Source organism: Eurypyga helias, unplaced genomic scaffold, assembly GCF_000690775.1.
Source record: "Eurypyga helias isolate BGI_N326 unplaced genomic scaffold, ASM69077v1 scaffold4950, whole genome shotgun sequence".
NCBI lineage: Eukaryota > Metazoa > Chordata > Aves > Eurypygiformes > Eurypygidae > Eurypyga > Eurypyga helias.
Genome location: NW_010227479.1, coordinates 24,159 through 48,938, shown reverse-complemented (window position 1 = coordinate 48,938; position 24,780 = coordinate 24,159). Strand labels below are relative to the sequence as shown.

The 24,780-nt window shown below is 40.2% G+C and overlaps 1 protein-coding gene across 1 annotated transcript in view; it reads right to left on the bottom strand.

Moving 5' to 3' along the window:
- Window positions 1-24,780, bottom strand: part of LOC104513060 (transcription factor SOX-5-like) — an 85,806-nt gene that overhangs the window by 37,317 nt on the left and 23,709 nt on the right. The window contains exon 2 of the mRNA XM_010156290.1: window positions 13,467-13,677. Coding sequence (XP_010154592.1) covers window positions 13,467-13,677 — 211 coding nt within the window. The remainder of the gene's footprint in view (window positions 1-13,466; window positions 13,678-24,780) is intronic.

Genomic DNA, 24,780 nt, shown 5'->3' with positions numbered 1-24,780 from the left:
AAGTTTTATTTCTCTAAAAAAGGGGGGGGGGGGGGGGAAATCACACTCCCAGTGTATCACGAACTGGACTTTGCTGACAAGTAAACAAGTAAACTACAGGAGCTTTCGTCGAGGAGTTGGTGTGTGAAATGAACCACCGAGTGCTGTACCAGGGAGTGGGATGAGACAAGAAGGGAAGGGTCACTCACCGCAGTGTGTGTTGCAAAAAGCCCTGTGTCTGAGGGGATGCTTTGGACACCTCGCAGTCCTTGGGTTGGGACTGACGTCAGGCCTCTTGCCTCCTCTTTCACCCCAAGTAGCCTCTAGCAGCTCTCACAGCCAAAAGTCTGCCTCTAATTTTAGTTCTCACTCCTGGCACATGTTGTGTCCTAGATCACTGAAAGCCTTGAATTAATACACTAAGACCCAGTGTTAAGCTAAAGAACTGACAGCTTTATGGAATGCACTCAGCCTGGGAGGAAAGCCTAAACCATCCCAATGCCCTCTTCCAGTAGGCACAAGATTTTGCAAAAGAAACAAATCGACCAAACAAACAAATCCACACTACCCCAAGATTAATCAGATTGCAGAGATGCATCCTAAGGAAGAAGAGGAGGTCTGACGAATACTACAGCACATCTTTTAACTTCCCTTAAAGAGTTATACTGAAAACTGGCTCCCTGTATCGTTTTCCCACAATGGTGCCTGTTTATGCAAATGTAGAAGGCATCTGCATTCTTCTCCTCTTGATGATTTCGCACCTGTCTTTATGTCTACAGGGACCTGTCTACTAAAAGAGCTGAAGCAGATGAGTTAAAAAACAGCCCTACACTGCATCTCGTTTGCTCCTGAAAATACCTAGAGGAGTGTGGTGGTTGGTAGATTTAGTCTGATTTTGGGTGAACATTTAAAATGTACGATATAAGCTGAACAACTGTTAGCAATGACATGTGGGAAACCAAGGATGAGATGGGACTGGCAGCTGAACTCTCTCGCTATCTAGCGCTTTAATGGCAGTTGGCTCCATATTTAAGGCCAGGCCAAAACCAACAAATAACAAAAAGAGTTTATGTCAGAAAAATTGGGAAAACTTTGCAGTCTGGCAATGCAAGAAAGCACCTGTAATTATGTTGTCTTTTTGTCTTCTGTGGGCCCCGTTACTTTAAAACACTGCTTTGGGCATAGTGTGTAACATCCACTGCATTCCCTCATTCAGCAACCTGACTAGCAATAAATACTGGTAAAAATGGTAATGTAATAACAAACCAAAGGCCTGCACTTTTTTTTCAGCAGAAAGGTTATAGCCTAAACCCCTACGTCATGTGTATTATTCATCTGATAATTTTATGCTTAGTTACAGAATGATTCCCAATGACAACTTCTTAATTTCTCAGATAGGACTGACTTGGCCAAACTTGCAAAGGAGGAATGAATTTGGCCTGGATATGCGTCCCATACCCCAAAGCTTCACAGGAGCTGTGAATCAATTAGATGACACAGCAAGAGGAAATGCATAAAAAAGACTTAAAATAAAATAATCTTCAGTGAAATGTCTCCATATTTAGTTAAACAGCATTGCTGATTAAGGCTGTACATGAGCTCAGTGTGGAATCCAGAATCATTGCAGCTGAAAATCATTAGCGAAAGCCTGCTGTCCTCTAGATTCATCTTCATATATTAATTTCACATACAAGGAAAGGGGACTATTTGGAAATACACTGCTTTATTTAAGTCCAGTATATAGACATCCCAGCAAAAATACATTAACGCGCTTCACACTTTGCAACAAGAGAGTGATCTTACGGAACTGAGTGAATACACAGTAATGACTACAGTTGAAACCATTTTTCTGGTTAGTTGCTGACTTTTTTTGCCCTTTTTTTTTTTTTCCTCTACTGGTGCCTGACTCTGTGGGAGATAAGACGCTCAGTTATTGGAATTGGATATGTGTTGTGGGCAAAACAGAAAAGAAAAAAAAAGGCTTAGCAAAAAAAGATCAAGGATGCATACAAAACTGAAAAACAGAGAGGCTTTCTTCTTCCATGTGATCTTCGTCTCTAGACTATTTACCTTGAGATTGTGTGGGCTAATCTACAGCACAAAACTAATGCAACATTCCAAACTGTACTGGAAAAACAGGACACTTGGATAACCACTTCCAAGCTGGGAGAGACACTTTCCTTTCTGATAAAGTACTTGGATACCAGTTGTAACTACAAGGCTGTACAAATCTTTACCCATGACCATTCCAGCATATTAGCCGCACAATACAGTAACTGTTTGGGGGTTGGGCTGGTTTTGGCTGGGATAGAGTTAATTTTCTTCACAGTAGCTGGTACAGGGCTGTGTTTTGGATCTGTGCTGAAAACAGTGCTGATAACCCAGGGATGATTTTGTTATTGCTGAGCAGTGCTAACACAGAGTCAAGGCCTTTTCTGCTCCTCACCCCCCCCCACCAGGGATAGGTCAGGGGTGCACAAGAAGCTGGGAGGGGGAACAGCCAGGACAGCTGACCCCAACTGACCAAAGGGATATCCCATGCCATATGATATCATGCTCAGCGTATAAAGCTGGGGGAATAAGGAGGATGGGGGAGTATGTTCAGAGTGATGGTGCTTGTCTTCCCAAGTAACTGTTGTAAGTGTTGAAGCCCTGCTTTCCTGGAGATGGCTGCCAATGGGAAGCAGCGAATGAATTCCTTGTTTTGCTTTGCCTGCATGCGCAGCTTTTGCTTTACCTATTAAGCTGTCTTTTATCTCAACCCACGTGTTTTCTTTTACTCTTCTGATTCTCTCCCACATCCCACTGGAGGGGAGTGAGCAGGCAGCTGTGTGGTGCTCAGTTGCTGGCTGGGGTTAGAGCATGACAGGTTCTTTTGAGTTGGGAAGGAAATGTCCCCTTGGGCATATGGGCTGGATCTCTGCAACTACACTTGCTATATATTTAGAAAAGATTTGTAAGTCATGGCCAAGTAGCATGTCCGTACACAAGCAAATGCCTATGACTGCAGGCATGGATAGAAACACTGCTGGACTTCATACCCTCTTCTAGCTGTTGTCTCCTGTGCTTCTACTACTTACTTGAAGATTCAGTAATTTAATTAATTATGGATAAAATGCTCAGATGAACAAGAGAGGTTCATACCTTTCCCAGCATCTTGCAGTGTACGACCATGTGTGCTAAACTGCTACTTCTCCCTGATAGGAAGAATCTGGCTCCCCATGTCAAACATTGGTGGCTCCCCTTCCTTGTGCTGTATGTAAGTGAGTACTTTCTACACCTGAAAAAGGCAAGTCTGGGCGCTAATTCATCATGCACTGTATTACTTAGACACAAGTAACTCACCACCCAGGAAATATAAGTTTCTAGCAATTAATGACTGCACAGTCTTTTTGTTGTTACCTTCCAGCTCTCTTAATAATGCTCTTTCTAGGAACAGGTCTAATCCCTGCCTGTATAGGGTTAAAAAGCAATTCACATTGGATTGTTTACAAACCCTGTACTGAGTCAAATGTTGCCTTCTTAAAGCTCTTGCGTATTCAGCGGGAGTTGTGAACTTACATCTGAGAGCAGGATTTGGCCCACATCGTTCTGAAGTGTCTATTAACTCTCCCACACTCAGAAATAAATCGAGACGAGATTCTTCCCAAGCACAATGAGCCTAAAATGTAAACCACATTGCTCACAACGGGGAAAACAGGAATTCAACTCTGGTCATATGGTTCTCTCTTCCTCCCTCCGACTTACATCAGTAAAACGGAGGAGGGCAGAAGACTCATTAAATCCCAGGATGCGGCCTGCACAGGGCCCAGCCAGAGTGAAGCCACAAAAGGCGCGCGCATTCCCTCCCTCAAAAACACCGGAGCTGAGACACGCAGTGGTACGTCTCACGCCCTCTCTGTTCGCTTTGAAACGAAGAATTCTCCTCCAAGTCGAACATTCCTCCCACCCCCCCAGCCACCAACGCCAATTCATCCTTGCAAAAAGTTGGGAGCAACCGCTCCTCTTTATACGGTGCCACAACCCCGCGTTGCCACCTGTCAATCAGAGCCCCGTTTGTCTTCAGGAGGTGGATAAAGAGGAGGGGGAAGGAAGAAAGCGGGAGGACCTCTGCATTGATCAAAAATGTTTGGGGCGGAAAGGAGGGGGGAGAAAGAGGGAGAGAGAGATGGAGATAGATTAGAGGGTAAGAAAAGTAGAGAGGAAGATAAACAGAGCCCAAAAGAAAAATGTCCTTTGTTCATTTAAATGGCTCTCTGCTCCCAAGCCCTCTGCATGACTAATGCCACGCTGTGGTGTGTAAACCTCTTGGGCACATAACACAAACAAAGCGTAACTCGGCCTGAACAAACAAAGGCCTAAGCAACAGTGATTGAATTCATCTTAAAACAACAAATCAATTCTTCCCTATTAATGCCCTAAATACCAGCGTAGGAGCACTGTCCTGTTGTAATAAACAGCCATGTGTTCAATTACCGTCTGTTTTCCCAACTACCGCTCTCTTCAGTAATTACACCATGCAATGCATTCTACGTTGACATTATATTAATGTGCTGGGAGGAGAGATCTTAAATACGAATTAAATCAAGGCTAAACATCTCGGAAAGCCATACCGAGTCACACAAGTGCTAACAGGGCATTCTTCAGCAGAAAGCACAGACTGATTTTTCTCTTCATTCACTTTGCACTTTCATACCCTGGTAAATAAATTAATTAATTAATAAGGCACAAGCTTGAAAGAACTCTATTGCCCCAAAGACCACCACAATAAACTTTTCATAAGCTCTCCAAACATCCACTTCACCTGGACAAGATCACTACTCAGTAAGTTGCATTTCCTAAGTATCAGCTCAAGTCACATCAGCTCAACAGCAACGACAAAACCCTTCAACAACAGACAGGTGACAACAAAGCCAGGCAAGAAAAACAAAAGCACAAAACTTTCTGGGCTAAGACAAACACAGGAGAATAAAAGTTGAAGAAAAGGTTTCTTACCCTTTTGCAGACCCGTCAAACAACTTCTACTGACTACTGAATAGCGCGCAGCAACCAGACCAAACAAAAGATATGATGAAAGACGTATTTACTTGCACAGGGCTCCTTCCCCCCACCTCAACCTTTCTTTCCGTTTCATATACACCCACACCGCACCGTTCGCATTGTGTTGTTCAATAACCAATAGCAACCCAGAGGAAACAGTGGAAGGGTTTCTATGATGCTGTCAAGCACCAGACAGATGCTTGGCAGTGTCAATATGGTTACATTTGGGTTGTGCCAAGGTTTGAAATGAAAAATAGAATAGGAATAATAATACTACTTTGAGAGAGACAGAAAGATGGCAATGAGTGAGTGCACGGACAGGCAATAAATTTTTAAATCAATGGAGTATCATCCTACCTGCTGGGCTTTACTTCAGCGACTCAAACTGTTACGGAAACAGATAAATAAAGCTCTGCTTTTTGCCTGCATACGGGATTGCAAGAATTTTAATAGAAAGCAAAACCAAATTCTGGGGGTGTAACGACTACAGATTTCTAGGCCCTCTAGAACAGACTCATAGGTTTCCGCTGCAAAGACATGCCAAGTATGTCTAACATATTGAAGTATGATAAACTTCCAAAATCTGTTTCAAAATAAAATGCCCTAGGTGCTGTGAAACTTTTCTGACTGAGGCTTTGGAAGACAGAGAAATTTGCACATTTGGAGGAAATCAAATTTTGAAAGCTTTTCTGACTAAAATATTACACTTTGTCCTCAAATCCACAGCCCGTAACATTCAGATACATTTAAGTGTCTTTATAACAACTGCTCGTTTGTCCTCCTCTGGTCATTAGATATAAAACCTCTCCAGGTTTTGAAACTCATTTTCATTTGACTAGTTTGAATTTTTTCATTTCAGCTGCCAAACCAAGTCAGGGGAAAAGCTGTTTCCACCTGACCCAAAATGTTTTATTTAATCCTAATTGAAATGTTTTCATTTCTCTTTCAGATTAATCATCTTAAATATCTAAAAACAAAAAATATCATTTCCAATGAAACATTTTGCCTAAAAATGTTGACCGTTCCAAATTTTCTACTATTTTTGGCTAAAATTGTCTTGTTGCATTGCTAAATGGTATCAGTCCTTAATTATTATTCAACAAGTTTTAGGGTGTGTGTCCCCCAACTCCCCTTTACTCAGTTCTGAGCGCTTTTTGAATTTATACATTGCAGTATGGAAGTCACACCCATACAGCGTGTTTTCTCCCGAGGCCATGCAGAAACCACAACACATTTAACCTGCATGAGAAGAAAAGATGACGAAAGGAGTTCTTTCTTCCCAGTGCAGCTCACTTACAACACAGGAGACGCGTACAGTTGCGTAAAACTGGCGACGTTCAAACCACCTTAAAAGTATCGACGTTACACAGACGCGTAACTCATAAAAGTAAGCAACGGCCTCAAACTTAAGAGTGGTTTTACAAGGCTCCTTCATTAGCTGAACAAGCAAGTGGGAGTTGCTGCAAATGTTGCTCCTTGCCGTACTAGAGGCTTTCCCTTGCTTCTGGTAAACAGAAGACACAAGACAGCTCTGTGAATAGCTCATGGCACAGACCGAGAGCCAAAGCTAATCAGGCAGGATGATAGGTCATCTTAATCAACTTTCAAAAAGCCAATCCACATGCTCGTCCCAGCTCCTCGCCTCTCCTTCCCCGATCCTCTCTCACTCATTTGGCCGTGTTTTCCCCCTCCCCCTCCACTTACTTCCCGCAAATTGTGCTGTTAAGAAAGAACGCGGGGAGCCCTTCAGGTCTCGGCGTCCTGGGCGCAGGTGGTGGGGAAAACTTTGAAGTGAGCTCTCCACTAACTCTAGAGCTGGCCGTGCCTCCTCCATAAGCAGCTCTTATTAAAAAAAAGACCAAGTATCCACTAGAACAAAACCAAGCAGGCCTATTTAATTAGGGCAAATGCTTGATATCCACTTCTTCATGTTAAACCACACAGTCGCACAAGCCTGGGAGGTCTGATTAATTTTAATACGCACGGTCATGACAAGCGCCTCGGGGGTAAGAGAGAGGGGAAGAAAAAATCCCACAAACCCTGCTAGCTCGACAAATAGGTTTCAGCTAAATGTTGTGTATGTTACCCAGATTAAGATGTTACTATTCAGCAAGGGCTTGAACCTTTAATATGAGGGACAAGAGGCCTGAGGAACAGGTGGCTCGCTCTTCACTCTCGAATAAATGACATCCCCAAAAGCTGTGGCACATAAGCATACAGAAAGAGCTGGCACACTCCCTCATGGATATCTGTATATTACCAGTCTGGGTCAGAGGTTTCTCTAGTAGTGATCCAAGGACTGGAACAAAGCTCAGAAAGCTAATGGCTTTTCTGGGGGAGGGGAAATTAATTAAAAAAAAAAAAAGAGAGAGAGAGGGAAAAAACAAAATTTAAAAAAAAAAAGAAAAGGAAAAGGAAAAGGAAAAAAGAAAAAGAGCAAAAAATGAATGCAGATTGCAAACTTCTCTAGCTGGAACACGCCGGGGCAACAGGCACATCAAAATGTTCCAGGGGTGAGAGTGGCAGCAAGTTTTGCAAACCCCTACTGAAATCATTCACGGCTACTGAAGAGCCTGGTTACCCAGGGAATCAGGGGCAGACAGCAGACCAAATAATTATTTTGGTTTTGGTGAACCACTTACATGCTGCATCGTAAAAAGATGGGAAATGAGAGATCAAGCATTTTGTTTTGGTGCTGCTCTTCCAATATTATGGAGCGAGTGCACCTTGGAAGGAAATTTTAATTATGGAGATCCATCAGAGAACACTTTCATTCTAAAACAGGGAGGGGGAGAAGGACTGCATCTTCTCTCCAAAAGCACAAGTTTCCTGAATCTCCCTTGACCATACAGCTTTCTTCTATATTTAAGATGCTGTATCAGCACCTCAGATGTCTTTATCAAAAGAGAAAAGAAAAATCCAACAGCTACCAACCTTTGAGGATGTAAGCAAGAGACACTTGGAAAGGAATCTAAGCAAATTTTGAAAACATCCAATTGAAATAAACCATGACTATCGGGCTCAACTATTAGGAATGAAAACACTTAAAAACTGAAGGTGACCAATGAATAAACTTCACTTTGAGCAAGTAAGAGCTGGCAGGGCTTCAAACAAGGCTACCTCTGTTCTAGAGTTAAAGCACTTGTTAGGAAAGGTTTAAGCCACGGCAGCATTTAACAGTGCCTTCTCTTCACACAGGCCTACTTAATAAACTTCATCTTCTACATATTTTTAAAAAATTATTTCTTATGTTTATCAGCAGTATACGAACGCACGATTCCATATGGCAGGGTCTTTGAAAGAAGCGCACGGAAGTTTGATGTTGGCTTGCTCTGCACGAAAAGACATATTTTCTGGTGACAGACTGCCTCGATGAACATGGAGTCACGACACACTTGAGGCATCCTTCCACAGCAGCAGGAGTGTATGAACAGAACTTAAAAGTACTCAGCTGCAAAGTATCCTTGTTTGTCCTTCAGCAGAACAGCCTTACAAAGCCTCTTCAACATGTACTTTGTCAAAGGGACAGTAAAGAACCAAATAAAAGAAATTCAAACCTCAACCAATTAGAGTATCCTTAGGCTTTTCCCGAATCTGTTCACTTGATTTCTTCCCATCTCATCAGATGTGATTTAAAAACAAGAGTCTGCATTTCAAAGGCCTTCCTTCTTGTGCCCATTAGTGGTCTGCTTTGGAATGTATGGCTTAAGAAGAGGGAAACCTCTTGATTTCTTTACAAGATATGTTGATTAAAAGTTTGATAATATCAGGAGATATTCTGGGATCTTATTTCAACTAGAGCGCCTGAATACAATATGGTTCACTTTTATAGACTACAGAACTGCCTAAACAACAGCCATTTAAATTACCACAAGAACAGGTGTTGTGATTTATAATGTAAACTTAAACATCAAACACAAATAGCCTTTGGGGGATGTTCAGAAGACAAAAATCGTGCCCGAGAGGCCTTTCTCATCCCTTTCTTTCTGACGAAGTAATTACTTATAGTATTGCAGCATACACGAGGCTCTGGCATTCACATTGCCTGTTAAAGCCCTGTAAACACATGAATTACCTGCTTACTAAACACCTGAGATTAATTGTTCCTGCTCAGAAGACCTAAGGACTAATAGATGGAAATTTTGGAGCAGGAACAATATTAAACACTATTCTTGTGTGCATGTTTACATATATTTATGTCTAAGCATATGTATCTAAAAGATGCACTTCACATAGATCTATATCTGTGTACATTCCTTCATATAAAATTCAAAGTATTCATTTAAGTGGCCAAAGCGAATTGAGTTTCTGAGGGCCTTCCTATAGAAGAATGAGCCATGCAAATGAATGAGGCCCACATGCGCCGTCTCTGATGCTCCCTTTTATCCACAATTCCTATAAATTCTGTACAATACTATAGATCTGGCCTCAGAAGACACAGTGTGTAAGTTTTAACTACTCAGATAACCTGTTAAAAACATATATGGCCAACACGGAAAAAGACTGATACTTAATTAAAAGTTGGAAGATGTAAAGAGCCGGTGAGTGCCCTGGCTTATTCTAAAAGTAGGAGAGAATTTACTTGTTTTACTAATTTTTTCCCAGAAGCCAAGCCATACGTTTAGAGAAAAGACTACACAGATTTCAGAGATTTAATTTTCCACAAGCACAGGCCATAAATTAAAATACAGCAATCCAATCCCATTAATAGTGCAAGACAAAGCTAAGTGGATGCTTTGGTCTTTGCTTTCATGAACTTGTGTCAAGCTCAGTGACTTCAAAGAGATTTCCATTTCATTTCTACAAATGAAGAGAACAGACAGACGGAGAGTCTCGGCCATCCTCTGATGCCTTAAGAAAACAGAAGAAAAACATGCCTGTATCTCATTCGCCTAATGATTTTAGCTGCAAAAGGAATCCCATGGTCGGCAGACGACCCTCAGGGCAAGGGCTTGAGGTCTGTCACAGTATATAAGGCTTTTCCAAACCCACTCCATTATCTTCATTATTGTATACCAGGAATAAAAGGGGACTGACTCCTCTTCTGAAGTTCAAGTTAGAAAGGACAGAATGTTTCATGTAAAATAACATTGTGTGACTCCAGTAATAGGTTTATGCCTTTGGGGGCCTAATACTAAAACTGCATATAAGGATTTTCTGCAGAATTTAAGAGAAGAAAAATGAGCGCTGTATTAGCAATGAGTAAAATTCCACAAGTTTTAGATTCACTGAAACACTTCATGCCACTGTGTCAGCGTGACTCATTGTCAATCACATACTTTCATACAACAAGAAGAAAACGGCAAGTTTGGGGCAGTGGGGGAGCATAGGGCCTCAGAGCTACCTACAAACCCCTACAAAAAAACCAAACCATACACATATGCAAAGGAGGAAAAGGGAGTGACAAGCTTTTGCAAAGTTCCTAGGAATGAGTAGGTAGCACGGCTTTCTCCAGGGGACATTATCCAAGGACACATATGCAACAAGTCAACATGGAAACCGTTTATATCAACAGTGATGCTTCCCTTCTCAGCTCATGTGTATGTGCTTACATATGTGCACACACGTGTGTACATTCGTGCACTCTGAGCAGTATGTTTTCTAACACTGTAAAAACCCTTGTCCTGTACTGACAAAATTTACTAAGTATTAACTCCTACTCTCTAACAAACCTTACTAAGAATGCCATTTACCTTATATCAATAAGGTTTCTTAAAAGCGGTCTGACCTGTTACCAAGATTTTGCAATATCTCACTTGTCCTCAAAGTCGTTTAACAAAAGAGAAGTCTTTTCCCTGACTGACAGACAGTTTGGATCGAGACCTGAAGTTGTCTACCCATCTCTTTTTCCCGGTGTTGAAGAGCAGGCCATTTGAAAGAATGCTTCAAAAGCACATTTCCCGCAGTAATTCAGAAGACAATTTCAAACAGTAAAAACAGAGCAAACAGCCCATTGTACAAGTTAAATAATATATAAACTTTTGAGGACATAGAGAAATGGGAAACTGGCTCATATTTGGTCTTTGAAAGATTCACAGGAAATTGGTTTAATTAAAGCACAGCTACTGGTGCAAATGTTTCCCTTTCTTCCCAAAGAGGAATAAACCATTATATTATTGTTGTTGACATAACGCAGCAATGCTCAAGCAAGATCCTTGGTCTTCTCCTACAAAGCTCCACAAACAAGCAAGACTACAAAGTATTACTGAAATACACAGTGTTTTCGTTACCTACATGCACTACCACAGATTCCCACTTGTAACTTATCTAATTCACAAGGAAATTCATTAATATGCTAATTACCTAACTAGCAACCAGTGATGACTGACAATTTTACTTCAGCACTGCATGAAGAAGACATGACAATAAGTAGATTTTCAGCTGCAGTTCAGAGAAGACGTTGTACTAGCAGTAGTATGTACTTCTTTTAGGGAGACAGACTCGTATTTGTGGAGGATCTCTAGGAACAGTGTTGCCATCTGCACCCAGAAATATATATATTTTTAATTAGCCACTCTAAAAACAATCCTGTTGGCTGAAGAGAAGGGGGAGGGAGTCTTGTCAAAATGATGCATTTGTTCCTAACCACCTTTCAATGCTCTTATGCAAGTCTAATTTTCTTCCTAGCCAGCTCACCTCTCTGGCCTCCTTTTGTTTCATGTCCATTTCCCATTCTCTTCTAACTTCTGAACTTTTGTTAGCTCGCTTTTAAGGAGAAAGGGAAAAAAAACCCAACCCTTTCCTATTCATTTTTTCCTGGATGGGGAGTAAGCAGACATGAATATGGCACCCTCATAATGATTTAACTAGGGCTTAATGAAATTTTCATCACAACCTGCTGTTCATTCTAATGGCCTTTGAAAGACAATAGAACAATGGCTGGAGGGAAGAAAAGATTTTCTGTTGCGCGCATTTGCAAAGCCCAACATTCAGTTGCTCCCTCCCTTCTCTCTCTCCCAATCTCTTCACAAGGCTGTACATCTTTTGTTTGTACTGTATATTTTCATTTTAGTAGAGCTGAGATAATGCACAGGCTCTGTAACCATTCTCATGTCTATCTGCGGCCTTTCCTTAATGGAGGCCGGGCAGTTTGTACAACCTCATACTCAACAGGGTATTTATACATTGCCAGAACGCCCTGTTCTTTCCTCTCTCTTACATAAAAGTCTGGTCTCCCTCCTCCCCATCCCCTCCACCCCATACACAGGAAAGATCTTTTCCATTCAAAGGCACAAGGTAGGTCATGGCACTGACCATTAACTCAACGTAAATGCAAAATAAAACGCTACGATTATTTGTAATATTAAAAAAAAAAAAAAAAAAGCTTAGACAAAGACTTAGTTACCCAGCAGACCCCTACTCCATGCTCCAGTCAAGAGGACTAATTTACAGTCCTGTCATGCTCATGTATGTGACAGTGTGGCTGTGTTTGCATCCGTATTTTCATTCCAGTATGCAGGTTGTCTTCTAAAACATTCTTGTTGGTGCTGTCAATTCATACTTCAACACCAATGCGGGGTCTGAGCGCCATGGTTTTAATCATAGGAAGCAGATTTCTACAACTGCGGTCTCACTACTGTGCGTGAGGGAATAAGGCCCAGTACGTTCACGCAACACCGACTGCTTCACAGTCCCCCGGAAATCTAGCTGTAAATACGCATGCTGGATACTTAGGAAGAACATCCTGAGAACTTTAATCTTCCAATCTGGGTTTGACTCTGCCCCAAATAAGCAGGAACTGAAAATCTTTCTTAAAGGAAACCTGTTCTGTGGCCTCTCAGGGGTGAGACGTTCAGTCTTAGTCTCAGCCCACAGAATACAAGTGGCACCGTCACCAACTGGACATCCAGTCTCAAAAAGAAATTCATTCTCCTGAGATGATACATGCCAAGGCTGAAACTTGCTGGCCAGACATCTCACGTAGAGAAAGCCTGTACTGTGTCTGTGTAGCTACCTACACTACAAATAGAGGATGACGTGACAGGACATGCTCCGGACAACTGCTTTAATGAATTCCAAATTTAACCTCTTACCATTCAAATAATGACGTGCCTACCGGATAATTTCACCCAAAAAACTGACATGGCTGATAATACTTTTTGCTCTAAAAATGGGGGAGGAGCGATGTAAATGACCCTCAGGCTATTAAAATTAGTGTTCGTTGTACCCATGTTGAGGAGGCTGCCGTGTCTATTGCAACTGTGACAGAAAGAGCATTATGACAGACAAAGGCTCTCATTTGGGAAAAGCTAAAAATTTAGCTATAATGGGATACTGCTGAAATTTATCTCTAAAGTAGACAAGAACTATGAGTTCTTTACTTAGATTTTGCTAGCAAAAAAAAGCAAATGGAGCAGAAAATGCGAAGATTAAAAAGTACACGTATCCAAAGAATCTGGAGAAAAGAAAAGAAAACAGAAAATTTTGGCCAGTTTCCCAGGCCTTACCTTCTGGCTCATTTTTGATGAGCTCTTCCATTTTCCTTTGCTTAAGGGTGTCTACAACATCTGCTAGGCTCCCTTTGCGCCTTTCCGGGGTTCCCAGGGCCGTGCTGGACAATGATTCTCCACTCTGACGCCCACCTTCTTCTGCCTTCAAGGGTGAGGTAGATGAGTTGTGCGGGGCAAATGAAGACATCACTTTATTGCCATCAACTTCCTGAAAGGGGAGAAAAACAAGATGAAACATTTCTTTCTTTTCTTAAAGAAGAAAAACATGAAGATGGAAAGAAAGAACGATCCTTTGTTCTTTGAGTTCATTGCTGTTTGTTCTTCTGTTGAAGCCTTTAAAAAGGCATGCAGTGCTTCAAAAACACCCAGAACAAAGCCTATCCATAAAGCATAAACCAAGATTACAGGCTGAAGTGAACAAAGATCAGCTTGCAAGACAGAAACATAAAGTGCAGTTTTTCCCTAATTGAGAAGTAGTGTGGGACTCGTAGGTTTCCTAATAACAATGGTATTGATTACCTTTAATTGTTTGTTCTTTTACAGGTTTCTTTTGAAAAAAATCTTCAATTTTTATAAGGGCCATTAATTTCCTGACTTTACAAAGTACTTAATGCCTTGATGGCTAGTTGTAAGAAATTAAATAGTAACCAAATATAAAATGCCTTTGCCATGTGACTTATTTTAGCTCACAGTTCAAGCAGTTCTCCCATCCACGAGGGATGAAGCTTCTGTTTTCTAATTATCTTTCTATTCTCCTCTTCCATCTCATACCTTTATTCTTGTAGAGACAAGGTTTTTCACAAAGGTGGTCCTAATGGCTTTCACCGGCAGCACAGTGACAAAACTCTGTTACCTCCCGGAACAGACACATAATCCACCTCACGTGAGTCCATTGGGCTCTACTCATTAATTTTAATGGAAACCAAAACTGTTTCCACATCTTCAAACTTGCCTTCCCTGATGTGAGCGCCTTCTCCTCCACACCTCCTCCAACATAAAACAGTATTCTTTGCATATATTCCTTTCCCCTTTTATGCCTCTTCTATACTCTACCCTTATGTACACATCTCTGAAACCCTTTTCTTCTCTGCTAACATGTGCCAGCTATACCTTGCAAAACTTAGGTCAGTGTCTCCAAAAAAAAGCTTGCTGCAGCGTGCATAATATAATGCTGCAAACATGAACAATTTTTATTTTGATCAGGTTCTTCAGAGTTTGGGTTGGGTTTTTTTCATTATCCTATTTCCTTACCTACTTATATTCCAGTTGTTTAATGAATATTATGTCTAAAAATTTCACTGGACCATCTTGTGATCTGAGTTACAGACTTGGTTGAAAAAGTCTTAATAATTTTTAAATTGTTTTAATTTTAGAGGGTATGAAAGCAACTCATATACTGGCTTTAGTGATCAGTGTTTCAAGTTTTGGGTTTTTTTTCCTGAGTAATTTCTGGTGCCTCTGGTTTAATGAATGCCAATATTTTGGGAAAAAAATGTGTCTTTTAATAATTAGAACATAAATTGCTAAAATTTATCTGAACAGCCTGTGAATAAAGCAACACTGAATTTATGAAGTAAAGAATGTGTTTGTTTTCACAGACTACTTCGTTTTGGGAAAAAGATTACCTTTGATTAAGAAAACTTTTAATGCAAACAGTTTTGAGCAGCTTGAATGTGTTATACTAGTGAATAAATTCCCTAACAGAATCGGATTTAACTGAGATTACAATCTGGGCCATCATATGCCCCAAAAGCCAAACCCAGTGATGTTAATGAGAGACTTTCTACTGACGTCAATGAGCTTTTGACCAAGCCCTAAAAAATTTTCCGACCCCAGTCAACAGAAATGCTTCTTTTTTTTTTTTCTTGCAACTCCCTCCATTTTTGTTCTGCACTTGGAAAATTACTAGTTGCTAACAGTGGACTTAAAAAATACGTTAGAGACGAATGTAATTTTTTTCACATATACAGGCCTGAATAAACTGGTTTTTAACACTGATCTTGACGAGCAAAATTATTAACTTCTGCATCAGTTCAGATTTTATCTAACATTCAGACTCAATATCACCAAGTGGCATTTTTTTCCTACAGACAAGACCAAAAGAGGAAATATCTTGAAAGCTGCTTTCTTATTCACACCTTGAAGACAGATAAGCCAAATACTATCCTTAGTCACAGTTCTTAAATCCACCTATACCGTCAATTATGTATAGGAACAGCATTGTTCCTGAATTTACCAGGAATCAGTATTTAGATTTCATTCCAAAGCAGGCCCCAGAGACACGTGTTTTTCTCTGTATGTCACACATTGGTCACAGACAAAATACTTGCAAGAGCTGCCTAAACCTCAGAAATCATCATTGCTGTTTCCATGTATATTTTGGGTACATGCAAGTGTTTTTATATACACTAATATATTCAGAGTATAAAGCAAGTTTGTTAGAAGATGCACAAGAACACAAGGATTGAATGATATGCAAGGTGATATAAGGCGATTTTCAGATTCACAAATTGCTTAGCATTCAAATGGAACCCACAAGCATTTTCAAAACTACTTTAATTTCCCTGCCCCTCTTTCTGGGGAAAAGGAATTGTGAGGGAGAAAGGGCAAGAGAGTAGTTTGTAGGTAAAGCATCATGAAAGGACTCTGGATACTCAATTCCGAATTCTTCTAAACGTTCTGTGTAACCACCAAAAAGTCACTTTTATTTCTGCATTTCTTACCTGTAAAATAGGCACAATAGAAGTAATTTCTTATACTGTAAAGGTCTTGGAATGATAAATTCATTAATAACACAGAGACGCCCACATCCCGCAATGTTGGCTAAAAGCGTTTATGTAGTACCACAGTTAAGATGACTTCGTAGCTGGACAGAAAAGGAAGGGGAAGGGCTCTACACAGATATTTTTAAAGATAAATTATATACTCAACTATTCATTGAAGTAAACAGCCCCAAAACAAAACGCGTGCTTAGACCGCTCTTGTTATGTGTGCATGTATGCAGTGTTTGCCTATCACATACATGGGCTATTTATACACTTGTGGGGTTTAAGATACACTCCACTTAATCAAAACATATATACAGTAGGGGAACAGCTGCAATCACATCTTAGTGGGCTAAATCACAGTACACCAGTGCATTATGCATTCAAAAAGATCTGTAGCAATCACACAATCATTGCGTGATTCGCAATCTAAGAGGAACCCTCTCCTTTTCGTAGCAGCAGATGAGAGCACACGGCAGCTACTGCCCTTGAGGAGAGTGCTACACGTATCCTCTAGCACACCAGCTCGAGAATCTGCCTTCCCTACTTGTCCGTGATCTTTTCATGCCATCATTCAGAACAACAACCTGAAAGGCTTCACTGTCATCTTCTGGCTTTTGCTTTACGTCTATTTTGTTTTGCTCTTTCTTATGCCATCACTGAGGAGAGTGAAAAAGAACTTTCAATGGTTCGGGATTTTTACTTTTACCACGTGAAAAGAAATAATAGGATACTTCCACATAAAACCTACTCATGTCAATGGTTGTATAAAGCTAAAAAACTTCCAGCGAGGACACTCCTCTGGCATTATGTATGAGAGTTTAACTATCCCCCTGGAAACACTCAGAGAAATCCTTAATGGCGAGAAAGATATGTCAGCAACGGTTTAAAATGAGTCCCCTGGAAAGGAAGTTCCCTCCCAACAAGTGAGATTTTGCAGGTTCCCTTTTTGAGAGGACAAATCCACATGACTCTCTTCAGCTGAGAGAAAAGCAACAACACTGTGAAGCGCCGTATTAAAGAACCTAAATATCTACTACTGACGTTTTAAAATTAAGTCTGTCAAGCCACACACAGATTCTATACTTCGGCCACCAAAACAGTGGAAAACCAGACACTTTTATGGGAGAACAGTCCCCCTCAGCTCCGGAACCATTTCACCTGCTCAGCCTTGATTACATTCCAGCCTCTGGCACTCTTAATCCTGGTAACAGTTTTATGCAGTTAGCAGCTGCTGGATGGGGCTCTATTGTTCGTTTGCAATGCCAATCGCTCTGCTAATGTGTGCTGGCACAACATTCCATCCAACTCAGAGCTGGGATTGTACTCACCAACACCTGATGCTGCTGCTTCTTGCTTTTCCCACTTCGGAAAGGCAGGCAAGGACCTACACAGATCCTGCGGAATCAAACACCCTAGGCCCTTCTTTCCCCCCTCCAACAACAGCAACACAAAGAAGGACCGGCCCACGTTTCACGTCTTCTGTTCCAAGCTAGAATCCATGGGAATACTTATTCATTTACAAGAAAGTTGCCTCTGTATTGCCAAACAGCTTTCCACCTATGGAGGAAATACCTCTTCCAAGGTTTAATGATAAAACAGGCTTCTGCCCTTTCAGGATGAGGTCAATAATCTTCCTTTGTTAATCTTGGGCAAGCTTTACTTAATCTAGCCCCCTTGTCACCTTTGTGATTGACAGGAAAAGTCATGTCACTGGACAATGGACTTATCCCCACTGAGCAATATCTTTTTTGAAAGATTACACAATGTTACCCTTGCTCTCATAAAAAGTGCAAACATTTTGCTGTTAAAAGAAACTCTTCATTCCAACTGTATCTTTCAAACTGCCTCTCACCGTTTCCAGGGCCCAGGCGAGGCCGATGTCAGTTCTACAGAGGGACAGTGAAAGGCTTAATGAAAAGAAACAGGTCGTACTTGGTGAGATTTCCAAAATACCATTTAGTGCTCAAAATAGATCGCATCTTCTCCCTCCTCATCTAGAGATGTACATTATTCCTCTCTGCAATTAAGACAGAAAACTCTGCTTCTGTGACATTAAAATTTTGTCCCAAACCAACCAATAATCGAAGGAGGAGAAGAAAACTCAGAACTAAGTCTGAAACTGTTAATTACCACCATATGGTATGAAAGGAGGCTGCATCTGCAGAAAAAAAAAAACACCACACACAAACAAAAACACCAAAAAACCCAAACTGTCAAGCTTCTGGCTTTGCAGCCAAAAACACCTGGAATAAAATTCTCGTATCTCTAAAACAAGCACTGATATTGTCTGATTTCGAGAAGCCTGTGATCCTAAAAGCAATCTAACAGGTTCTTTTTTTCAAAGCTGGAATTTTGCCCATACTTTGCTCTTTTAGAATCTGTAAAGAAGACACGAAAGCAAATTTTTTGCTCTGCTTTCCACATTAACACATGTAGGCCTATCTATTTTATAGTCTCCATAGTGACCAGGAAGCTGGTAACAGTATGACATAAGAGATAATCAGAAAACAGAACACTTCACACCTCTGAAGACAAATGAATCTTAACAGCTTAGTGCTGGTTGCTATTTATTCTTATTTATTTTACCTAATAAACTTTTAGGAAATTAATATCTATGTTTAAGATTCAACAGCAGAGCTTCTTCAAGTGAAAATCTTAAAACTATAAAAACACACCCAATGTCTACCAGAGGTCCACCAGCTACTATGAGAAAAACCAAACTTGACATTTCCAATATTTTTTAAGGTTTCAAAGGAACAAAACACACACACAATATTCACAAAGCAAGAATGAGCTTTTATTTTTTCCCTAACCTTCCATTTTCAATCTTTGCCTTAATTAATGTAATTAACTTACTTTAGGAATGTAAGTGCCATCAGCTTTCAAAGGGAATCATATCTTCAAATCACCTAAGTGATTTGGAAAACTCTCTCCTACATTCTAAGTCACAGGGGGCATAGGGCTGATATTACCATAAACCTGTATGGTTTATGGTGGCTGTCAGCCTGGCACCTTCAAGAAGATGAAATACGCATTCCATAAGGCTTCACTCACAGTGGACATTGTTCTTTTTGCACATTAGAAGTTTTTGGTTCTATCTTACACTTAAATAGGTCTTTCGTCTATAGGTTTTCTTCATGGAGCAAAGCTGTTCATCAGTGGTGGAAAGGAACGATCCTGATTTAAAAGAAAGAGTGGAGGACACAGAAAAAGGGGACTTTGGAAAAGGGCATGGAGGGGTGAAAAAGAGTGGAAGAGGATAAATACACCATTAGGAAGGAAGAACTGACAAGAACACATAATCTGAGGAGGTAAAAAAGCAATATCGAAGGGTGTCACGTAAACAAACCTAGAAAGATGTACATCCACAGGCTATGGTTCTGCAATTAGATCCATGCAAATGACAGCTATTCCTACACAGGGTTTTGGGTTTTTTTCCTAGGACTGTGGTTTTAATGATGACGAGGAACTGAAATGCAATAGAGAGTGAAGATGAATGGACCTGAAGAGTCAGCTGAAGAGGTCATCACGGCAGAGCAGTGACATCACCTGAATGAGGTGATCTAAATATATTAAAGAGAGATGCACATTTTCTTCTTTTTACTATGACCATGCTACAGTCAAGCAAAATACATTCGTGTTTCGGCTTTGCTGAGATGATGTATTTGGGACTCCATGATCCATGTTTTGGAAGTACTGCCAATTATCAGACTTACAGGACCCTGATCACATCTACCCCTCCCTCTAAAATGTTAATAATTTGCTTGATACCAGATTGTTTTTTCCTTTTTGGCAACCATTACTATCTCTTGTCCTTCAGGTCATATTTATTTGACATCAAGTGCTGTATCTAATTAATGACCTCTTTTTGATGAAGCAGAAGATACACTGGCAGAGGTTTCAGTGGGAAGGCTAACAGGTATTTCCAGTGTTTGACATCTGTGAACCTGGCTGAAAATGATCTGAAGCTCGAAAAGAGGACCATCTGCTCTATGAACTCTGCTACATCAGACACTTTTCCTTTCTTCTTTTCCTCCATATGTAAATCTGAGACAATAACTTTTTTCCTGCAGCTTAGGGCATTTGATATAATTGACGTAAAAAGCCTAGAGATTATTGGACAAAAGCCTCACGGCAGTTGTATTTTCATTTTTATTGATGCAATAAATACTCAGCTCTTACATTACTCTGTGGTGCACTACAGCCCAATCATCTGAAACCGGAAATTGGGAACTCTCTCATATATCAAGCACCACCCCACAATATCTGACAGTAACACTGAAACGTACTTTGATTTTTTCCAAACACCATGATACTCAGACTGCCGCCATAACTGTGCAAGCAAGAGAAAATTTCAAGCGTTTCCAGAGTCTGGAGATGAGTTGTAAGAAGCTGTTCAGTTGTGTTCACACAAAAAGAATAACATAATCCGTTTTGCATTGATTTCTAACTTTATCCAATGTGATTTACAGAACATCGGAGCAGATTTTTCAAGGATTTAAAGCACCTAAAGATATAAGGAGATGCCTAGTGGGATTTCTGAGAAAGTACAATGCTATATATTCATTTAATTCCCACTGATTTCATTATAGTTACCTGAAAATAAAGAGTTGGAACCAGCAGTGCGGCTGGCTGACTCTGCGCTTCTTCAACAGGGCATTATCAGACTATCTACAGTACAGAGCACAATCTGATAACTGATGCTTTAAGACAAACATTTCTTCTCCTCTGGCAGTTCTGCATTCCAGCCCATCCCCAAACACACAGCACAAGTTTAGTATTTCTTACTGCTTCTCCCACCATTTCTACTTCATTTACTACAAATCAAAGAATTATATGCAAACTCTGGATATCTTTGTAGTAGAAAATATATGAGAAAATGTTGTGATTGAAAATCTAGAACCTGTTTTGTTGGACGTCTAACGGGTTTTGTAAATTATTTTCTTTTGTGATACAGATTGAAATGTCCCAGTTCTTGTAAAGAAGTGTTCCCCCATATATAAAAGTAAATTGCAAATCTTTCTAGAGAATATAGATATTACATCTAGTAAAACACTAATAACTACTTTGTATTGGGTAAGTGTGATTAGTGACATAATTCATGACATCCATCCTCAGACCACATCTCTCCTACTGCTTCTTCCTCCAGCAAAATGCATTTTAAGAATGTAATATAGGATTACACCTATTTGCTCTCAAAATACTTGACAAACAAAACCGGCATTTTGAGAACTCTTAATATGTTAGCTATAAATTGCAAAAACAAAGAACATGTTGTACTATAACAGCCTTGTTATCTTCATGCTAGTAATCTTCATGCTTAAAAATAATAAATAGAACTCTGCAAAAGCACTTTTAAGACTTTTATGATCTCTTCCCTGGGGGACTAAAGATCACCCTTAAGACCTTGCTAAACAAAAAATAAGACTACTTATCAAAACAGCTTGGTAGAGTCTTCAGCATATGTTAAATCCTTCTAATAGTTTGGAAATCGTGCGGTATAAAACAATTATCCTTGTAAAAATACAAGCTTACTAACCACATACAACAACTCCGGGTTTGTAAGTGTAATAAAACTTACGCTGAGTGTCAAAACCAGTTTCATCACCAGCTTTCGTACTATCAAACAAAACCCAGTCCTTGCAAGAATGGGAGAGGATCCTCTGAAGAGAATTTAGTGATACAATAAAAGGAATGCCATGGGCTAGCATTGGCTCCCGGGCTGTTCTCAGCTACCCACCGCTCAGGTTATGATTAACCACAGTTTTCAGATGGGAAAGGGATGTAAGATCACCTCACCTGTTCTCTGGTAGCCTACAAAAAATCGTACCAGGCAGACGTACTGCACCTCATTCCTTTGTCTGAGAGGAGACTAAAGACAAACCACATACGACTTGGTCAAAACTGCATCCTCTGTGTTGAGGACAATTTGGGAGGTATCTTGCCTGGAAAGAAGAACCCTCCAAACATGGGAACAAAAGAAAAGAAAATATCTCACACCCCTAATGGCCTGTGCTCATGTTCACACTAAGGCAGTGGGCTTCTGCCAAGTACCCGAGGCAGATGTGTAACAACACGGCACACACACCCCCGTGGTGTGGTCCCTTCTTGTTTCATCTGAATGAGTAAAACACCTCAGACAGTGAAGTTTCCTATCCCCTACAAACATTCTACACACTAAAAAAAAAAACCAAACCCAAAAACCAACAAACAGGACACCTTCATTGCTCTACAACTGCCTCATATTTGCTTCCTTTCAGCTCAGAACTCTTAATATACAGTTTCTTCTTCCAGCGCTCTGGGACTATTCCTTTTCCATGTTAGAGCTCGTACCATCCACACCTTCTTGGACAGTTAGCATATATTTACTTTATCACCACACGTCCATATTTAGCCTTTTCACTCTCAGTCTTCCCTCGCAAATCAGCTCCTACAACTCTTTAATCATTTGTTGCTCGCATCTGAAATCCCTCCAATTTGCTGACTTCCCTAACGTGGCCAGACTCGAACACATTATTTCACATGTAATCTGAGCAGAGTTATGAGGAGAGGGACAATTACCTCTCCTTGTTACCGCCTTTTGTGCTGCCTTGCCGCATGACAAGCTCATATCTAATTTGTTTTAACACACCTAAATCTTTTTCAGCATTACTGTTTTCCAAGTGCCTTACTCCCATTGATTATCTGTGGTTTGGGTTACTTTATCCAGCTGTATCAGTTTGTAATTTTACATTTGATTATTTCCTGCCATGCAGTCTCCCCCTGGTTCCTTTGATACTACGATGATTATTTCCTGCCATGCAGTCTCCTGGTTCCTTTGATATTACGGTTCTGTTCTCCCTGGTGCACCACTGGCAGCTTTAATGAGTGCATTGTAGTTCACTTTTCCAAACTCCTGTAACAACATACTTATTTCTCCATAATTCTACAATGCTGCTACAGGCCCTCACTGTCCTGTGAACCAAGAGCCAGGCAGCTTACAGCAGGCAAAGGACTGCCATAACCATATTCCTTTCCCTCTCCATGTTTTTTCAGCTACCTCAGAATAACTCTTAACCCCTTAACGCATCTCTTCTTTTTTTTACAGTTACTTTACCAAAGGACTGCCATAACCATATTCCTTGCCCTCTGCGTGTTTTTCCAGCTACCTCAGAATAACTCTCAACCCCTTAACGCATCTATTCTTTTTTTACAGTTACTTCACATGGAACATCCCAATGAGATGCAAGAAACACTGTATGGAGGAAGCACCTCGCAATACACGCATGCTTACGGACTGACTTCCATGCAACTTCCAATAATCAACTCCTTTGGAATGATTTGTTCTTTATACTTTTGAAGATCTTAGCCCACACATTTAGTATCAGGAACCTTTATCCTACATGAAGGGAAGGTGTGTGGCTAAATCCACTACACTTCTAAAATAACCATGTTCGGCTTTATATACGTTGTGCATTGTTCATGAGCCTTCCCATTCACATCTGTTTATTTACTTTTACCGTGTATTTGTTCTCGTGCTTTTCAAAAGATTTACAACTAGACTTACAGGATGATAGCTGTCAAAATCATCTTTGCCTCCACAGAGATTAGGATCACTTTATTTCTTTTTCTGAAAGCAATCTTCTGGAGGTTCTCATTTTCTAGAAGGGCCAGAAAACATTACTTCGTTAAAATGGAATAGCTACCTGAGAAGTAGGCCCACTGTCTCCACTGGAGTTAACTGTAGCAGAAGATACCACATTTAGAATATGATTTTTTCAAAATTAATTCTATTGGTTCAGAATTATGTTTGTCTCAGCCCTTAATTTTTGATATCAATATAATCTAGCATGTGGGAGTCACGGCCCTGCTTTCATCTACGTCCTCTATTCTTTTACACGCTTTTTACAGACTTCACCAATTACTTCCTGTCTACTACTCTCTTTTACACTTCTTAAGTAATGGCTACACAAACAATAATTCGTAGGATTTTTCCAAACAGTAATTGTTTTCATCTTCTTTAGCAGTTATTAAAAGACCTATTTTCCCCCCAAAAAAGTATTTCACCTGCTCTTCTCTTTATGTCTTTTATAACTTGATTTTCCTTCTATCAATGACTGTTCCACAATCTTGGTGAAATGAAATTTTGAATTCTGGTATAAACCAAAGTAGTTTTCACAACTTTGGAGGAAAGATTGGATGGGAAATTATAAAAGAAATATATCTATTCTGTGTTTATCAACACAGAACAAACACATTAACATAAGTCAGTTCCACAGAAGACATTTACAGAGTAGGAAGCAATCTTATTTGGAGCTTATGCACTTCAAACAGAGGCTGGATTTTGATCAGAGAATGCTAAATATATCAGATCAATAAAAATCAATACGACAAAAGTCAATCTACATGTTACATTTAAGTATCAGTGTTATGTGTCAGAGCTACTCAAAAAATTAATAATTAATCCCCACAAAATCCCTTTGTGATACTGCCTATAAGGCAAATGAGGAAACAATCTGAGCTGACTTTGCCAGGTTCCAAAGCAAGGTAATGGCAGAGCACAT